Source organism: Leishmania major, chromosome 23 (genome assembly GCF_000002725.2).
Source record: "Leishmania major strain Friedlin complete genome, chromosome 23".
NCBI lineage: Eukaryota > Euglenozoa > Kinetoplastea > Trypanosomatida > Trypanosomatidae > Leishmania > Leishmania major.
In genome coordinates this window covers 617334-634757 of record NC_007264.2, presented here as the reverse complement: position 1 = coordinate 634757, position 17424 = coordinate 617334, and the positions used below count along the sequence as shown (strand labels likewise).

General features: G+C 60.8%; 1 protein-coding gene across 1 annotated transcript; it reads right to left on the bottom strand.

Moving 5' to 3' along the window:
- Positions 1–14277, bottom strand: LMJF_23_1310 (putative dynein heavy chain; the record flags this gene model as incomplete). The annotated part of the gene is made up of 1 exon (XM_001683425.1): positions 1–14277. One exon carries the CDS (start codon positions 14275–14277, stop codon positions 1–3), a length of 14277 nt encoding a protein of 4758 aa, XP_001683477.1.
- Positions 14278–17424: the final 3147 nt, after the last annotated feature.

The window sequence follows — 17424 nt, the reverse complement described above, 5'->3', positions numbered from 1 at the left end:
CTACTCGTCTGTGGAGAGCAGCAGCGCCGTACCACGCTTCGTGTACGTCTCTGGCACCGCGTCGCCCGACTCCAGGTCCACCGCAACAACGTAGGAGGGACGTTCACGGGTGCCGGTGCGGATCGGGTACATGTACAAGGGACACTCGTACACGCTCGCCAACTTTGCCTTGCCCGAGCGGAGCTTAGGCTTGAAGTGGATCACCGGCATCGACACAATCAGCTCCATCGGCTTCGGCTCACAGAGCGTGTTCGCCTCCCCGTTCCACCCGGCGCCCTCAAGAAAGATTCCGCGCACGTACGCGCCCTTCTTTGGCCGATGGGCAATGGCGCGCTCCTCGCTCGGCAGGATGGCGTACTCCCAGTCGTACTGGTCGATCGAGATCTGGTCCCGACGCGCCTGCTGCTGCTGCAGGCTCTTGAGAAAGCCGGTGGGGTATGTGAAGCCTGAGAGCCAGAACACCGTCGGCGTGCGCTGACTCCACAGCCGCATCTGATCCACGCGCTCGACGAGGTCCACCGCCCAGCTCGCCAGTGGCTTCAGACTCGGGTAGGCGCTCATCCACGGCGGCGGCACGCGGCCGAGCAGCAGCGCGTTAAAAATGGCCTCCAGCTGCTCCGACATGACGATCTCGCCCTTCACGGCGCGGCGCAGTTCCGCCTTCTGCCGGTGAATCGTCTTCAAGAGCGCGTTGTAGCGCTGCACCTCCTGTAGAAGGCATGTGCTGAGGGCGTTGTCGCGGTCTCCCTCGGTTGACTCGTAGATGGCGGTATAGTCGAGCAGGTTCGGCGTGGCGGCCTTGCTCGGCTCCTCGATGGAGGCCAGGATCTCGAGACAGCGATCTTCCTGCGTGACCGCCTGCGCGCTGCCGCCGCTGCTTCCGCCGCCGTCGCGCACTAACGAGGTGTTCACGCTGATAAGGCAGTCTAGCAACGCCGTTGACTCTGCGATTCGACTGGCGATGTCGGCGTTCGCATGCTGCCCGAAGGCCTCCGGTGGGTCGGTGATGGGAAGCTGGCTGCAGTGATTCTTGTACGCCAGAAGCGTGTTGCAGTCTTCCGGGATGCAGTATTCGTCAGCTGCTGCGAGGGGGTAGCGACTCTGCGTGATGGCGTCCGGGCACATGTACTGTGCCATGTACGTGTTCAGCACGCGCCGATCCCAGTCGTCCGTGACGCGGCCACCGTACGAGGCCTCTGCGATGAGGTAGCGGATGGTGACGAACGGAACGTCCTCGACGGCATCGGAGTGCATGTGACCAATATACAGCTGAATGATGTTCTCCGAGACGTCAAAGTCGGAGGACGTAAAGTCGTAGAGAACGTTGTAGCCGAGAGTGCCGTACTTGCGCCGCTCCAGCAGCACGCTATGGAAGAAGCACAGCGCGTAGAGAAGGTTGCGGTAGATGAGGGGGTGTTCAGCGCTGCGGGTCGCCAGGTCATCCTCACTGAACGTGTTGTACAGGCGCAGCATGTTCGCCTTGATCCCCTTCGGCGGCTCCGTTGTCATCTTGATGGAGCGCTGCAGCACGCCAATCGGGAACTGCGGCGTCGGCACGGAGCTCAGCCAGAGCCTGAAGTCGCGATGCGGATTCTGCTCAAAGATTGCGTCGATGATCTTCTCCAACTCCACCAGCCATGACACCATTAGGTGGCAGTTGGCGAGGAAGACCCACCCACCCGTTTGGCTGTACTCTTGCAGGGCACGCTTGGCGTTGTCACCCTGGCCCTGCCCGAGCGCTAGCACCTTCAGCTCACGGCCCTCGCGCTGCGCCAGCGACTGCAGCTGTTTCGTCGGGTCCACGCCGTTGGAGAGCACAAAGATGAGCGGAATTGTGTTGGTGCTCTCATCAAAAGTGTCCTTGAGATTGAACACAGGCGGGTCCACAAATTGGCTGCCGAGCTGCTCCTCAATGAACTCGTAAACCATAAAGATGAGTCGGTCAGGGCGCAGGCAGCGCGTGAAGATCATGCGCTGCAGCGCATTGCCACCGCACCGCGTCTCCCACTCCTCCGGCAGCAGAGCCTCCTCGGGTCGCTCCAGGAGGTACCACGCGCGCCACTCATCGGGCCTCTGCTCAAAGTGCGCAGCGATGCCGTGGAAGGCGCTCAGCCGCTCCAGCTCCAAAACGTGGTCCCACGCACGCTCGGAGAGCCACGCGCTTGCGGGGTTTGGCAAGCGGCTTTGTTTGTCCAGCATCTGCGCCCCGCGCATCATGAAGACGTACTCCTCGATGTTCACCAACCCCTGCGTCTGCAGGATGCGCATCGTCATGTGAAAGGCAAAGAGCAGCTTGTGGTGCTCAAACAAGCCGCGGCACGTGTTCGTGTACACGGCGGCCGTGTGCCACTCGTTCAACGTCTTGATGCGCTCCTCCATTTCGTGAGACACGATCTTCTCCGACGAGCGCCGTATACTCGTCTGGAACAGTTGAATGTAGGAGTCGAGGGCAAACTGGTACATGCTGTCGATGGCGCCGAGGTCGGCAAGGACAAAGAACAGCAACGAGGCACGCCGTGCGCACTCACGGTACTCCTCGCGGGCCTCGCGAATCTTCACAGATGTCGTCTCTGCCACCTGCAGCTGGTTCTGGATGTTCGCCGCCGTCACCTTGGCCGTCTGCAGCGTCTCGATCAGCCGCTTGTTCTCGAGGAGCGACACCTGGGAGGTGGAGAGCAAGTCGAGGATGTCCTCCTCCAACTGCTTCATTTCTTTCTTGGCCGCGGCGGTGTGGAGGATGAGCTGCTCGTTCTCGTGCTCCAGCTCCGGCTTCTCCTTTTCCACCACAATCTTCAGCAGCTGCTCCTCCAGCCCCTGCTCCTTGACCGCGAAGTTCAGCAGGCACACCTTCGTGCATGTCTCCGGGGTGTAGTGCGGGTTCGGCAGGCGGGTGGTAATGTATAGTTTGAAGCCCTCCTTGAACTCGACGTAGTTGTCGCCGACCTTCACGAGCTTACGCTTGCCCTTCATGATGAAGGAGCGGGACATGATGGGGTCGAGCAGGGGGTCGATCTCCTCCAGTACGTCCTGCAGCAGCAGCGGGCAGCCGAACTGAATCGCGTACTCGACCGTCTTCTGGAAGTCCGGCTGCTTCGGGTCAATGACCTTGAGACCGTTGTCGCGCTCCATCCGCTTCACCCACTTGATGGCCTGCTGCTGCGGGTCAATCATGAGAGGATAGCGAGGACCGAAGACGACCACGGCGCCGTTCTCCCTGCTGAACTCGTCGCCTGGAAGCCCGGCCTGCTGCCAGTCAAGCACCTCCGTCGGGTCAGCGAGGAAGTTGACGAAGTCGTAGTCTCGGTTCAGCGGCAGCTGCACCCGCCGCACCTCCTTCATCCAGCTCTGCCACAGCAGCTGCCGGTACTCGGCTGTGAAGGCCCCGCAGTAGCACATGAATGCGCAGGCCAGGAGTGTCTCGCCGTTGATGTTTTCCAAGTCTAACTCGAAGCGCGCGATCGACTCGGTCCACCGCCCCCGCTCGCCCTCAAGACCGTCGACGATGATCTGGGCCTTGTTCAGCTTGTCCTGCGTCGCACGCGCCTCGGCCATGAGGCGGTTCTTTTCGGCGATGTTTGCCTGCAGGTCCGTCTCGAGCTGGCGCACCTCGTCCACGATCCTCTGCAGCTTCTCCTCCTTCTGGCGCAGCATCTCCTCCTGCGCCCGCACCTTCTGCTGCGCGTTCTCGTTCTTCACAATCTTCGGATGCACCTCCTTGTAGATGTTGCCGTACTTGTGGATCGCAATCACCCACTGGCACAGCCCACCCGCCGCCTTCGACACGGCGCTCGCCGCCGCCGGCGTAAAGTCGTTGCGCTTCACGTACTTCTCCAGCGCGTTGAGCAGCTTCTGATCCGTCATGTCGTGCGTCTCGTGGTACGTCTTGAGCATGTCAATGAACTTGGGTTCGCTCAGCGACTTCTTCGCCTCGTCCCAGTCGAGCTTGCGGTGCAGCGCGGTCTGCACCGCCTCCATCACCGTGCGAATCATCACGGCAGGCGTCTTGTACGACTTCACCTCGTTGATGTCGCTCTTGTCCAGCTTGTCCAGCGCCGCCTGAGCCTCCAGCAGGGTGGGCATGGCTCGGTCGAGATCGGCCTGCGCCTCGGCCTGGTCCGCCAAGGCGGATCGCTTTGTCTGCTCGATTTTCACCTTCTCGGACGCCACGAGAGTCTGCTGCTCCTCGGCGATGTGCTGGCGCGCTTGGATGCTCTCTGTGGCCTTGCTCACTTCGGCCGACTTGGCCTGCAGCCGTTCGTCCTGCACCTTGAGAGCCTCGCGCATCTCGCTCACCGTCACCTTCGTCTCCTCCAGCTTCGACATACCGTTGGCGAGCTTGTCGCGCTGCTCAATAATGTCGATACGCTTGCTGTGCAGCATCGAGCGGAATCCGCGGACGAGGTCGATAAACGAGGACGGCGTCACGTACGTGTGCCGGCGGATCTGCACCCGCATCTGCTCCGCCCTCTGGTTCGTCGTGTCGTGCAGAAAGACGAAGAGATCGCTGATCGTCTCCAGCAGCTCGTCCGACTCCGCGGAATCGTCGCGCGAGTCACGCAAGTAGCGCAGACCCACCTCCTTGAGCGCCGTGTTCGGCCATGCGTAGTACCAGTCGATCGACGTGCACGACACCAACGCTGGGAACTGGCGCAGGCGCACCCGGAAGAGCTTGTGGGCAGGAGACATGGCGATGACGAGGTGGAGATGCTGACGGGCTTGTCGGACAAAGAAGTTGTACAGCTCATCAGGCGAATCGCGGCACCCGCTCAGAAGAGCCAGCTTGTGCACGTCGTCGTTGATCTGCTGCAGGTCGTCCTTGGCGAACAAATTGGGCACCTCTCCGGCGGAGAGCATGTTGTTAAGGTCCTCGAGGAACGACGAGTCGACAAGCTGCGTGTCGGCGATGTAGAACACCTTCTGCTGCCGCTTCACACCGCACGCCTTGTAGAGAGTGCGCAGATCCTCGTGGAAGCGCTCCTGGTCGTACTTCTTGTGAATCTCGATGGTGAACATCGAGTACCCGGCGAGGTACGTGGCGAGTCGGCTCAGCGAGTTGCGGCCGCTGCCGCCGAGACCCACCAGCAGCGCATTGCCCTGCGGCTGGCGCAGCACGCGGTGAATACGGCACAGATGCTCGAGTGCGTCTGCGAAGAAGACAAGGTTCATCGGCCGCGCGCCAGGCTCGGTGTTGTAGTTCTCAAGTCCCTCCTCCACAATCTGCCGCAGCTGCTCCATCGACGGCACCAGCTTGTACTTCGCCATCTCGTCCTGTTCTCCGTCTAGGAAATCGACGAAGATCGGGCTCTCGCTCTCCGACAAGGCCTGGCCTCGCGAGTCCTTCCCGCGCGCCTTGAGCATGTTCGCCCACTTTGTTTGGAACACGTTGTTCAGCTTGTCGTTGAGCAGCTGCCGGAACCACACCTTGTCGGCCGGATCGTTCATCCGGTCCGAGAAGACGCGCTGGGACTCGTGCACCCACAACGCCACGAGGTGCTCCTTACTCGTGATTCCTTCCAGGTAGCAGCCGTAGATACCCTGGAACACCTTGCTGAGGTCGCGAAGGGTGAAGAGGTAGTGCGACTTGCTTGGAATGGGCAGGAGATCGTTAGAGACCTTCATGTACACCTCGATGGTGGCACGCACAATCGCGTCAACGTAGCCCTTGAGGTCGGCGTAGGGGGTAAAACGGTGGCCCAGGATGGCAGAGTAGATCCTCACCACCACGGACTCCGCTGGAAACGCCACGTTGAACACGTTCAGCTTGCTCAGCAGCCGCTCCGTGATGTCGGGGCGGCCATAGGTCATGCAGCACAGCAGCTGCATGTCATTCACGAGCCGCTTGGAGCGTGTCGTGCGGTCGTACCAGAAGCCGTTGTCCATCCACTGCCGCAGCAGCTCGAGCGGCGGCTGCGCACCGAAGATCTCCTTGGCTGGCATGTTCAGGTCCTCAATCAAGCACACCATCCGGCGCCCGCCCGGCGGGTTGCACACCTTCTTCGAGGTGTGCTCCATACGGCCCTCGATGATGTCCTGCACGTTCTTCGCCGTCGTCTGAGCAGAGAAGTGAAGGTGTGTCGCGACGTACATGTCGGCAGGGAGATCGTGCAGCACCTGGTTCGCAATGAGCGACTTGCCTGTGCCGGTGGTGCCAACGAGCACCAGCTGGACGCTGCTGAGCACGAGTTGCGAGACGATGTACGAGTACCGAATCACGTCCACCGTGGGAACGATCTGTTCGTAGTACGGCGTGTCCGACGGCGGCGCGAACGGCTTCTGCACGTCCGGGTGCTCCTCCCACCCGACCCAGCGCAGCGACGACAGGTCCGGGAAGTACTCGAAGACGGTCTCCATCGAAGGGAAGGAGGAGTCCATCTCTCGCACAAAGGCGTCGAGCTTGCGGCGGGAGTCGGCTGTCAGGCTGCCGCCCACAGCCCAGATGAGGCAAAACATCGCCATCATGCGGAGCTGCGGCAAGTAGTTCTCGCCCGCCTGCGCCGCTTGGTAGTGCGTGCCACCAGGCATCACCGGGGCAGCCTCGGTATTCGCCAACGCGTCCAGCATCGTGGTAAAGGAGCGAATCGTGTTGAACTCCGTCGTCGGGATCAGGTCAACGCACTCGCTGCGCTTGAACTGCAACGCACGAGTCAGCGCCTCATCCACGAACGTCTGCAGCTCGCTGATGGTGCTGTCTGGCTTGGGTGCGTTCATGGCCACCTCGAAGTCGCGGCGCAACTGCAGCCACGTGCTCACGAAGGGCCTCCAGGTGAGATCCTCGACGCTGAAGTAGACCATGCCGCACCGGGACACCGTGGCCGGCGACGCCTGAGACAGGTCCTGCACCTCGAACAGCATGCGCACGGTCGGGTTCATGTTGATACGCTCGCCGGAGTTCAGCGTCAGCATCCTGTTGTCGTCCAGCACAGTGTTCATGCTCTCAATCCACAGCGTGTCAACAGGGCCATCAAACAGCAGCCACTTGTAGTTGGGGTCCGTCGCGTCGCGGCAGATCTGGCGCATGAGATCGGACAGGATGCCGTCCTTCCACTCGCGCGTCGCTTGATTGTAGCTGCCGTACAGCTCGTCCAGCGTCACCGACTTGGGGTTCAGCAGCGAGACGCGCACCGCCTCGTACGGGCCGTCCACGCCGGCCTCCTTCAGTCGCCGCAGCGCCCCCGCTAGCGTTTTCCAGGTGATGGTCTTGCCAGATGCGGTGCGACCGACCACCATCACGCCGTGGCGGGTGTGCAGGGTGTCCCAAAGGTGCAAACACTTCGTGATGATATGCTCGCTTACCTGCAGCTTCTCCGCCTCCAACTCATCGACTGTCGCCGCCCGCAGCTCTTCCAGCCCGGCCCCTTGAGGCGACACACCCGGAAACAAGTCGCCGAGCATGCTGAGAAACAGCGGCACGTCCTCCTTCACAAACTTGGGCAGATTCATATCTTTCATGGCCTTGAGGCAGAGCTGCTGCTCCGTGCCCGGGAAGTTCTCGCGCTTCAAGTTGCCGGCCTGCACCAGCACCGCCTTGATGTTGCGTAGGGAGAAGTCGTAGTGGTCCTGCTTCGACAGCTGCTTTTCCATCAGCTCATAGAGGATGGACACCTTCTTCGACAACGACTCCGACTCCTCAAAGCCCTCCGATAGTAGCGTGATCTCGCAGATGAGCGTAAAGTCCGGCACCATCATGGAAATGGGCCGGAGCAGTGCCTTTAGGTTGTCCGGCAGCTCAGAGCGGCCGGCGTAGCCGGGGTTCATGGTGACGAAGAGCCCACAGTTCACATTCAGCGGGATCTCCGTTCCTTCGAAGAGGAAGTGGCGTTTCTGCTCTGACACGGCCGACAAGATGGACATGATCTGCTGCGCCACAACCGAGAGCACCTCCACCTCGATACGGTTGAACTCATCGAAGCACGACCACGCGCCAGTTTGCGCGATGCCGCTCAGCATGCGGCCGACGGAGCGGTAGTCGAGGCCATCGGAGCAGTTGAAGACCATCACGTACTTGCCAATCGCCTTGCCCAAGTCCTTCACCGTCTCCGTCTTGCCCGTGCCAGCCGGGCCCTGCGGCAGTCCGCCACGGAACAGCTGCAGGGCCGTTGTCAGCGTCATGTAGGCACGATCAGTCAGCCCCGTCACCACAAGACGGCCACTGTTGCCAAGGTACTCGTAGTCGTACCGCACCACCGCGCTGGTCTGACGTACCACGCACGTTGGCTCGCCGGCGCCTGCAGTGATGACGGCGCCGGCGTCGCTCATGCCCGCCTCGCTCGCGACTTCACTGGTCGACCCTGCGTTTTCCTGGTAGAAGCGCAGCTGCCGCGTCCACTCAAAGTCCTCCAGCAGGTGCACGCGGTGGGCAAGGAGGTGGCGTAGGATGTCGCGAGAGTGCACCTCGATGGTGACAAGCGCCACGAGCTTGTTGCGCTGCAGCCGAGACTGCGGCTCGCGCACCATCTGGCAGTATTTTCGGATGAGGCTCTTCCACTTCTTGTACACCTTGTAGAGCGGCGAGGGCTTTCGGCGGGCGAGGCTGAGGCCGTTTTGGTGCAGGTCGCCGTACTCCGCGATGGCGACCTCCGTCTGGAAGGTCCAGTTCATGCATGCAGCCGTGATGAGCGCCTGCCCTTCATGCTGCTCCACCCACTGCCGAAGCTTTTCGCGGTTGATGGGCCGCCGCGGGATGTAAACGTTGTCCTGCAGGTCTTTCAGAGTTGTGTTCAGGCACGACTTTATTGTATCGCGCATCTTGACCTCGACGCGGTGTAGCCAAACCTCCACAGGCAGGCCGTCCACCTGCAGCGGCGGGCTGAACGGCACCTCCTCACCATCGACGGCGGACATGCCCCCGGCAAAGACGCGGTTGTTGCGGCCCTCCTTCAGCGCCAGCCGGTAGAGCCCCTCGAAGCACTTGCGCAGGTGCGGCTGCACCTTCTCCGGGTCCTTGGTGTGCCCGAGGATCTCCAGCAGGTCGTCGTTCGAGAGAAAGTAAAAGCGCGGAAAGCAGCGGCGGCGGTCCTCCAGAAATCCCTCCAGGCTGCGCTGGATCAGCTCGAGGTCGGAGTTCATGCTGTTCAGCTGCTCCAGCAGGTTGTCACGACGCGTGCTGCGGACTACGTTCGGATCGCTGACAAGGCGGGCGATGATGGAGAGCCAATGCGCGTGAATGGAGTCGAACTTCTTCGACTCGGCCACGAGCTTGCGCTTGATATCCTCACTGCCAATGAAGATGCTCTCGAGGTACATCCACTTGGTCTGCACCGAGAGTAGCCCCTCGATCGTGTCCGCCACCTGCGACAAGTGCTTCTCCCACATCACCACGCGCGGGCGGAAGCTGTCGACGAAGCGGGACATCTTCATGGAGCTCAGCATCATGAGGTGCTCCGTCAGGACCGTGTTGATGTCCTCGACGGCAGCGATCTTGTGGTAGCCCTGGTGCGGCTCAATCGTGAAGCACGTCTCCTCCCAGACAAGCGCGATCTTCTCGATGTCTGTCTCGATCTTCAGCTCCTCGCGGGCGGCGATGGCCATGTTGCTGATGAACTCGGCCTGCATCTCCACATGCGCCTCCATCAGCCGCTGCAGGCAGAACGACGTCTCATCCTCCAGCTCAAAAGCCGTATCCAGCTGCACCTTGAGCTGCTCCCAGTGACGGGGGCGGATGGCTGGCGTGCGCAAGTCGTCGATGATTGGCAGGATCTTCTTGATGAGGTCGATGTCGTCCTTCAGCCGCAGCCACACGTCCATCTGCTCCATCTCCTTGCGCAGCTGCAGAACCTCACGCCTGGTGTCCTCGATGTCGTCCAGCATGCGCTCACTGTTCAGCTTCATAAAGTACATGTGCTTCCACGTGTGCGTAAAAGTGCGCCAGCTCCTCACCAGCGTCCACAGCCGGCGCAGCACCTTCAGCTGCGCCTCCGCCTTCACCAAGTCGTCCAGCGGCGGCTTCTCCAGCGCAAAGATTTCGATGCCCTGCTGCAGGCTCTTTTCCAGCTCGCGGAGCGACACCGCCTTCCGCTCCAGCGTCTCCAGCTGCCCAAAGGCTGCCGCCGTGGTCAGGGCCCACGACGTCGGCGCCTCGTCACGCACCTGCTGGTACAGCGCGAAGCTCTTCGAGGCCAGCGTGCGCAGCTCTGTCTCCACTTCCACTCGGAACTGCTCCTTGTATACGTCAAGCTGCTTGCGGATCGCCTGCAGCTGTTGCGTGTACTTCACGAACGCCTCCGGCAGCTCCTCGCACCGCGTGACATCCGCAGGATCGACGCTGCCAAAGTTGTACGCCTCGCTCGTAATGAGGGCGAACTTCTGCGAGAGCATGTCGAACTGGCCCTCCACCGACGGCAGTGCATCGAGAGCGACGGTGCATTGCCGCATCATCTCGCCCAGCTGGTCAAGCGTCTTCGGCTCGCGAGAGAGGGCCTCCGTCGTGAAGTTGAAGGAGTCGTACGTGTTGTCGAGCTCCTGCTTCACCTCGGCGTACAGTAGGCCGTGGTAGTGCTGAATCACAAACTGACACTGTGCCCGGAACGTCTCCTTCATCTTCGTGAAGTCCAGCTGCAAGAAGAGCACGTCGGAGAACACCTCCTGCTTCTCGATACCCTCGCGGCGCTGGGCCACGTGGTCCATGTTGATGCGGTAGTCCTCGAGCTTCCAGCCCTGCTTGATACGTCGATCCTGCCGCTGCGTCGTCCACAGGTTGTCCGTCGTGGAGGATTGGTGCAGCTGCCAGGTCTGGTTCAGCTTGTCGCGTACCTTCTCGGAGATGCTCATGAAGGCTTCCTGAATGCGGCCCAGGGTTAGAATCGTGTCCTGGTCCCTCGTCATGTACTCGTAGTAGGAGCCGCGCAGCGCCAGCGACGTGGCGCCGCCGGGGTGAGCGTAGGTGACGGCTACTGTGTTGTTCTCGGTCAGCAACGCCTCCGTCTCGCTGGAGACACGCTGCTGCAGCGACTCCTCCAGCCGTGGCAAGCCTCGAACGACGCCGATGATGGCCTTGCAGACGTCGTTCACGAGCTGCGACAGCTCCTGCACCGATGGCGTGGCGTGGATGACCGGCTTCTGATCCGCCGCCACGCTGATCATGACGCTCAGCCGGAACACGCGCTCGTCCAGCCGATCCTCGCTGCTGTCCTGCGGCAGCACCCGCTCCACCGTCAGCAACGACCGCTTCACCATCATCCGCAGAGCCTCCTCCACTTTGACGTCCACCCGCTCCATGTAATCGTGCCACTCGACGCGCACCGTCTCGCTCATCATGTAGTCCTCTCGGAAGTACTGGAAGACGGTGTACAGTTTCTGCACCATGAGCTCGTGTATCTTCCTCACCTTCTGTACCACGGCGGCTCGATAGGCATTCTGCTTTTCGACGAACGCCTCAGGGGTGTAGATCACCTTCTTCTCCACCAGCACGGAGAGCGTTTCAGCGATGAGGCCGCAGTGGTAGTCGATAAAGGTGCCGCAGAACTTGAAGTCATCGACGATAGCCTGTACCCGGTCCGCCTGGACGCGGCACTCGCGCACAAAGTACTCTACAATGCCCTGCGAGTTCCAGCACAGCTTGTTGAGCCCCGGCACGTACTTCGCATCCATCGCCTCGATGCGCAGCGAAAACAGGCGCAGCTCCGCGTTGCTCAGCGAGCGCACTGAGGCGTTGTGCAGGCGCACCGCCATCGACACGTTTTCGCGGTAGAGGCGCAGCCGCTCCTCGCGGGTGCACATCTCCGCCACCTCCGGCGGCACCGTTTCCCCCATCCGCTGCCAGTTGTGCGCCTCAGAAAAGAGCAGCAGCAGGTTAATCGGGAAGTTCACGTCGTAGAGTGGCGGATGCTCGAGGTCTATGCCGGTGCCAGGCCGCTGCACGAGAAGGTAGGCATCCAGCAGCTCCGCCGGCTTCGCTGGCACCTCGGACGTCCACTGGACGTACTCCTTGCGCACCATCTCGCGCAGCGTGCGGTCGAGTCGGTCGTACAGGTGCATCGCCTCATCCTTCTCAGGGGAGCTCGGCAAGGCGTAACAGCGGCGCAGCGCGTCGTGCGCGCACGTGATAAAGCTCAAGCGGTTGGCAGCCCACGCCGCCTGACCAGAGAGCGGCGGGTGGCGGTAGAAGAGAGGTGGCACGCGGCCAAAGTAGCGCTGCACGTCAGCCCGCACAGACTTGATGTGCTGCGTGAAGAGACGGAAGACGCGGTCGGTGTTGCGGTCGAGCTGCATGAGGAGCTCCTCGCTCTTGCTGATGAGGGTGAAGGCCTCGATCACCTCAGACCCCATCGACACCGTCGCCACCGCGTCAAAGGCGGCAGTGATGATCTGACGCATCATTACCGCGAAGTTGTCGATGTCTGTCTTGAGGGCACGGTAGTCGTCCACCCACTGTGTCGCCTTGACATCGAGCACGTTGTACGTGAAATGGCGTAGCACCTCCATTTTAGCCTTGAAGGCACGCTGGATGTCCATCAGCTGCGACTCCAGCTCTGGGCCCTTATTGCCACGGAAGATGGGTAGCTTGCCTTCGAAGAGGCTGGCCGGCGGCCGTATCACGCCGTCCAGCTCCGGTACGCTAAGCGGGGCGCCGGCAGGAATCTGTTCCCGCACAAGCCCCGACAACTTGGTTCGGCGGCTCATGCCGCGATAGGAGGCGACGGCGTTGCTGCAGCGCGCAATCGACATGGACACCGCCCCGTTCCCGCCGGACTCGCCATCCGCCGTGCCAGTGAAGCCGAACTGGAGCTGGCTGAGGCAGATCTCGCGGAGGTTTTGGCAGCGGTGGCGCACGAATCCGTCCATCTCGTTCAGGAACGACTCGTCAAGCTCCAGCTTCTCGCCTTTCTCAACGCGAAAGCGGCGCCGGGTAGCGACCAGCATGCGACGGCACTCCGTCAGCCACGCCTCACCAGCGACCATACTCTCCTCCAGCGCCTTCATGCCGTCTGCGACGTCGCCGGCGAAGATGGCACGCACGTTGATGCGGCTGCTGCACCTGCCGATGATCTCGCTCGACACTATGCGCAGCAGCCGTGTGATGTGCTCCTTCTTGTAGAACTTGGAGAAGATCAAAATAAGCTGCACATTCTTGAGGATGTCCTGCACCAAGAGTGGGATATCGCGCAGCTCCGCCGTGGCAAGACGCTTACAGGGCTCGATGAGCGTGCACAGGTAGCGCAGGTTGTCGTACGCCTCCTCGGTCCCGCGTTCAATGTCGGTGCGAAGGCCGAGAAAGGGTTCGAGATAATAGAAAGATTTCGCGTCCTTCAGCACCTTCACGACAGCCGCCACATCGTCACGGTTCAGCTGCAAGCGAATGCTGCCCAAGTCTCTCGCCCGCGCCCGCCAGTACTGAATCTCCTCCAGCGGGCCGGCATGGCCTTCGTCGTCGGTGTTGGTCGTGTCGCGCTGGCTGACGACAGCCTTGATCTGCCGTGTCCAGTGGATCACCGTAGCCTCGTAGCGCTGCACGAGTTCGTGGTCCGCGTACGTGTCGCTCTTGGCGCCGGCGGCCAGGTCACCTGGCACGTAGAGCACTGTTTGTCCCTTCAAGCTGTTCACGTCCTCGACCACAGTTGCCATGAAGCGGTGCAGCGCCGTGTGCACATCCTTCTTGATGCTCGTCGGCCACTGGTTATGTAAGAACGTCGGCAGAATCGTCTGGCGCACGGTGCGCAGGAAGCTGTCCAGCAGGTAGTTGCCTCGGAGCGTGCCCCACATGACGTAGTTCTCCAGCGTCTCGCGCAGCAAAGGCTTTTCAGCGTCGAGGCGTACAAAGTAAAGCACGTCCGTGCTAGCACCGGGCAAGTTGCCGCGGAGGGCGAGCTCAGGAAAGCCAGCGACGATCTGCAACTGAGGGGGCTGCGGTCCGCTCGAAACGACCAAGTCGCTTCCATTCGAGGCTCGGCTACCGCCGGCGCCGGCGAAGGCGAAGTACGAGGACGCGGCAGTGCCGTCAACACAGTCCTCGTCATCGCTGACGGGGTGGCTGCGGTTGAGGCCTATGTCGCTGCCCTTCGTCTGCCGCCGGGAACTCAGCTTGAAATTTTTGGCACTGCTGCCGTTATTGAAGAAGGCGCGACAGCCCCCAGCTGCGCGCCGCTGGTGAGCAGCCGTCACGGCGGGTTCGGCGTAGTAAGCGAACAGCACACGGTACTGCGCGTCTTCACCCATGAGGAACTCATTGATCAGAAAGTAGTGGTGATCGGTGAGCTCGCTGGCTATGGTACATCCGAGGGTGTCCTGTAGGCGCCGCTCCACCCACTGCACGCAGTCCTGATTCGCCTCTGTCATCGCCATCTTTAGCTTCCAGGGGTGGCGAAGAGAGGGAGGCAGGGGTGCAGTGCAGTGTGGCCGTGAGCGGCAGCCCTTGGCAATCTAACGGCCACAAGTGAGCCAAGGCGCAAAAAAACAAAAGAGGGACCCTGTGGCCGAGGAGGAGGAGAAGGGCGAGAGGAGAGTCTGACAGCGCGTACGCCGCAGTCATGCGCACGCGCGCGCCAAAGCTGGCAGCACAAGATCGAATGCAAAGGAGGACTGCGCACCCAACACACGCCGGCGCACATGCGTCTGCGTCTGTTGGGTGTCTCAGTCGCCCCTTGCGCGGGCGCAGAGAGAAGACAGGGAAACCAACGAGCGAAGAGAGAGGAGGAAAAGGGGGAAGGGGCCGTGTCGTGAGCTCTTGCTTTCGCTCTCGCCGAGCGGCTGATGATGGGTGCGTTCGTGGGTGGGTTACACGAGGAGACGCGACACGAGAAAGCGAGTAGGCAACGCACGGTTGCTCAACTTTCTGCCTCTCCTGAATCGTCGCCTCCGACCTGCGATACGTCACGGCACTGCACAGCAAGGCGCGAATGCCCCTGCCTTCTCGATTGCCGCTTCACGTTGATTTCTCTGCAGTGTAGCGAAAGTGAGATCAACCAGTTTGCAGCCCGCACTGCACGCCTCTCTTCCAACCCGCGTTCTATAATAGTGGATGGCTGCGTGTGTCCTCGTGGACCTGCTGCTGCTGCTGCCACTACACGGACGGCAATACGTGTAGGCATACAGACAGACGGGCACTCACACCCAACCACGGAAAATGTGGTGGGCGCACAAGCGCAGATCCAGCAAATAAAAACAAAGGCGAAGAGTATGCACGCTTGAGAGAGAGAGTGAGCAGTGAAGCGACAGGTGAAAGAGACACGCGTACACCTCTCCACAGTGCTTGCGTGCGGTGCCGTGTGCGTGCGGTGGTGGGAGCGCACTGCACCGCCAAGATGGGACAATACAAAAAAAAAGAGAAAGAAGAGCTGCGCGGACGTTCATGAACGCGGGGGGAGGGAGGAAGGGGGCCCATACGCGCCCGTGAGTGCGTGGGTGTGGGAAACCCAGTGAAGAGGGTGGGAGAAGGAGGGAAGAGGTGGCAGAGTAAGAGAAAGAGAGCGAGAGATGCAGCAGCAGCAGTCAACTGGCGAAAGGCCCAAGGCGCACGTCGCCCTCTCATACGCACACAGAAAAAAAACTAGAGGAGGGGTGTAAGAGAGGCATAGAGGTGAGAAGGCGGTAGTGCAGCAGCAGTGACACAATGCCGCCTCCCCCCCCCCCACACACACACACTCCGCTCAGTCCATCGTGCGCACTGCACGTGGCATACGCCTCTCCAAAAAAGAAGACAGGTATACTGAGCTCGATGAGGATACAGACGCCGCAGTGATGGGAGGAGGAGGAGGAGTGCCCTCGCCCCTTCCCTCTCGCCCTCCCTGCGCGTCTGTGCACACGTTCTTATCTCTTTCTTGCGTGCGTATGCGCGTGTGTGCGTGTATGTGTGTGTGTGTGCGTATTTATTGTTATATGTCATGTCTGCATGGGTCCTCCTCCTCCCTCCCTCCTTACATATAAGTTGGTGTGTTATCGGCATTTCTTCGGTGTGTGGAGGAGGGGGAAGGGAGGAGGACATCGCCGTCACTCGCCCGCCACGACATCGGCGAGACGAAAAGAAAAAGGGAAGCACAACGCGAGGGCGATGGTAACGCCTGCACTCCCCCCCCCCCACACACACACACAGGGAGCGGAAGAAAACGAAAGGAAGGCAGGCGCAGCGTAGTCTGCCACTGTTAAGGCCGAGCTCATATGTACGCCGCTGCCCTTCACCTGCGCGCCCTTCCTCTTCTTCGTCGTTCGGTTCTGGAAAGATGCCGAAGGCCTGTCTGTGAAAACGCACAAGAGTGCTCGCCCTGCATGTGCAACCTCGACAAAGAAAAAGGTAGAGGAAAGGGGGTTGGGGCAGGAGACACGATGCTGGCACACGAGACGCGAAATGGGGGACACAGTGACGAGAAGAAGAAAGCAGAGGCACAGGGGAATGTAGTGTGTGCAGCTGACGGTAATCAACGCGGATGCTCACTCTCGAAGCGCTGGCACAGCTCTCATATGGCCTCCCACCACCGCCCCCTCCCTCTATAAAGTATCGTACCCCTCAGCAGAGTAGGGAGGCCCGAAGAGCAGGCAGGGCGGAGCAAAGCACGACAGAAGAGCCAGAGACAGAGGCGGTGGGGAGAGGGGGGAGGGGGTCTGGAGCGGAGCAGAGCGAAGGACGAAGGGAAAGACCGTTGAGGCAAAACAGCAGTTAGAGCAAAAAAAGATGAAAACAACGACGAACATACGAAAGGAAATCGTGCGTGTGTCTGTGTGTGTGTGTGTGTGTGTACGGGGCGGGATGGAGGCAGCGGTGGCGGTGGCGGTGGCGGTCGGGGGGGGGGGGGGGGGGATAGCTGAAGTGTCTCTTCTCACGCCCACGAAGCGAGGGTGGGGTGTGCGTGGCACATGCGTGCCAGCTGGCGTACGCCTCCCCCTCCTCCCTTTTCCTACGTACTTACTCGCACACGCACACACACAGAGCAACATGCAAACAAAGAGGAGGAGATGAAAGGAATGCGTGAAAAGGAGGGGACACGCTCAGAGCACGCGGCACTCGCCTGCAGGCAGGTCAAAGAGAGAGAGATGCACACCAGGTCCACCGAAACCCGCATCGTCTTCGACTTATCTGACAGTCCACTATTCCCTCCCTTCCACGCCCTTCAGTTTTTGCGCTCTCGCCAACACTGGTTGTCATTCGCTAGCTGTTACTGATGTTGTAGCGGCTGTAAAGGAGAAGAAAGGAAGGAAAAGACAAGATGGCGGCTGAGCCGCACGCACACACACACAAGAAATACTAGAGAAGCACAAGAGAGCACGCCCAGAGACGCATGCGCCCATTCGCGCGCGACTGCCCCACACGCATGCCCCTCCGTCTTCCATTAACGACCGACGGCATACGAGGACATAACCAGTCAAGGCGCAGGAATGGTGTGGGCGTGAGCGTGACGGTGTTCGAAACCCATCTCGGAAACGTAAAACGAAAAGTACAAGAAATACATATATGTCACTATAGCGCATGCGTGCTCAATAAGGTGACCGATCCTTCTC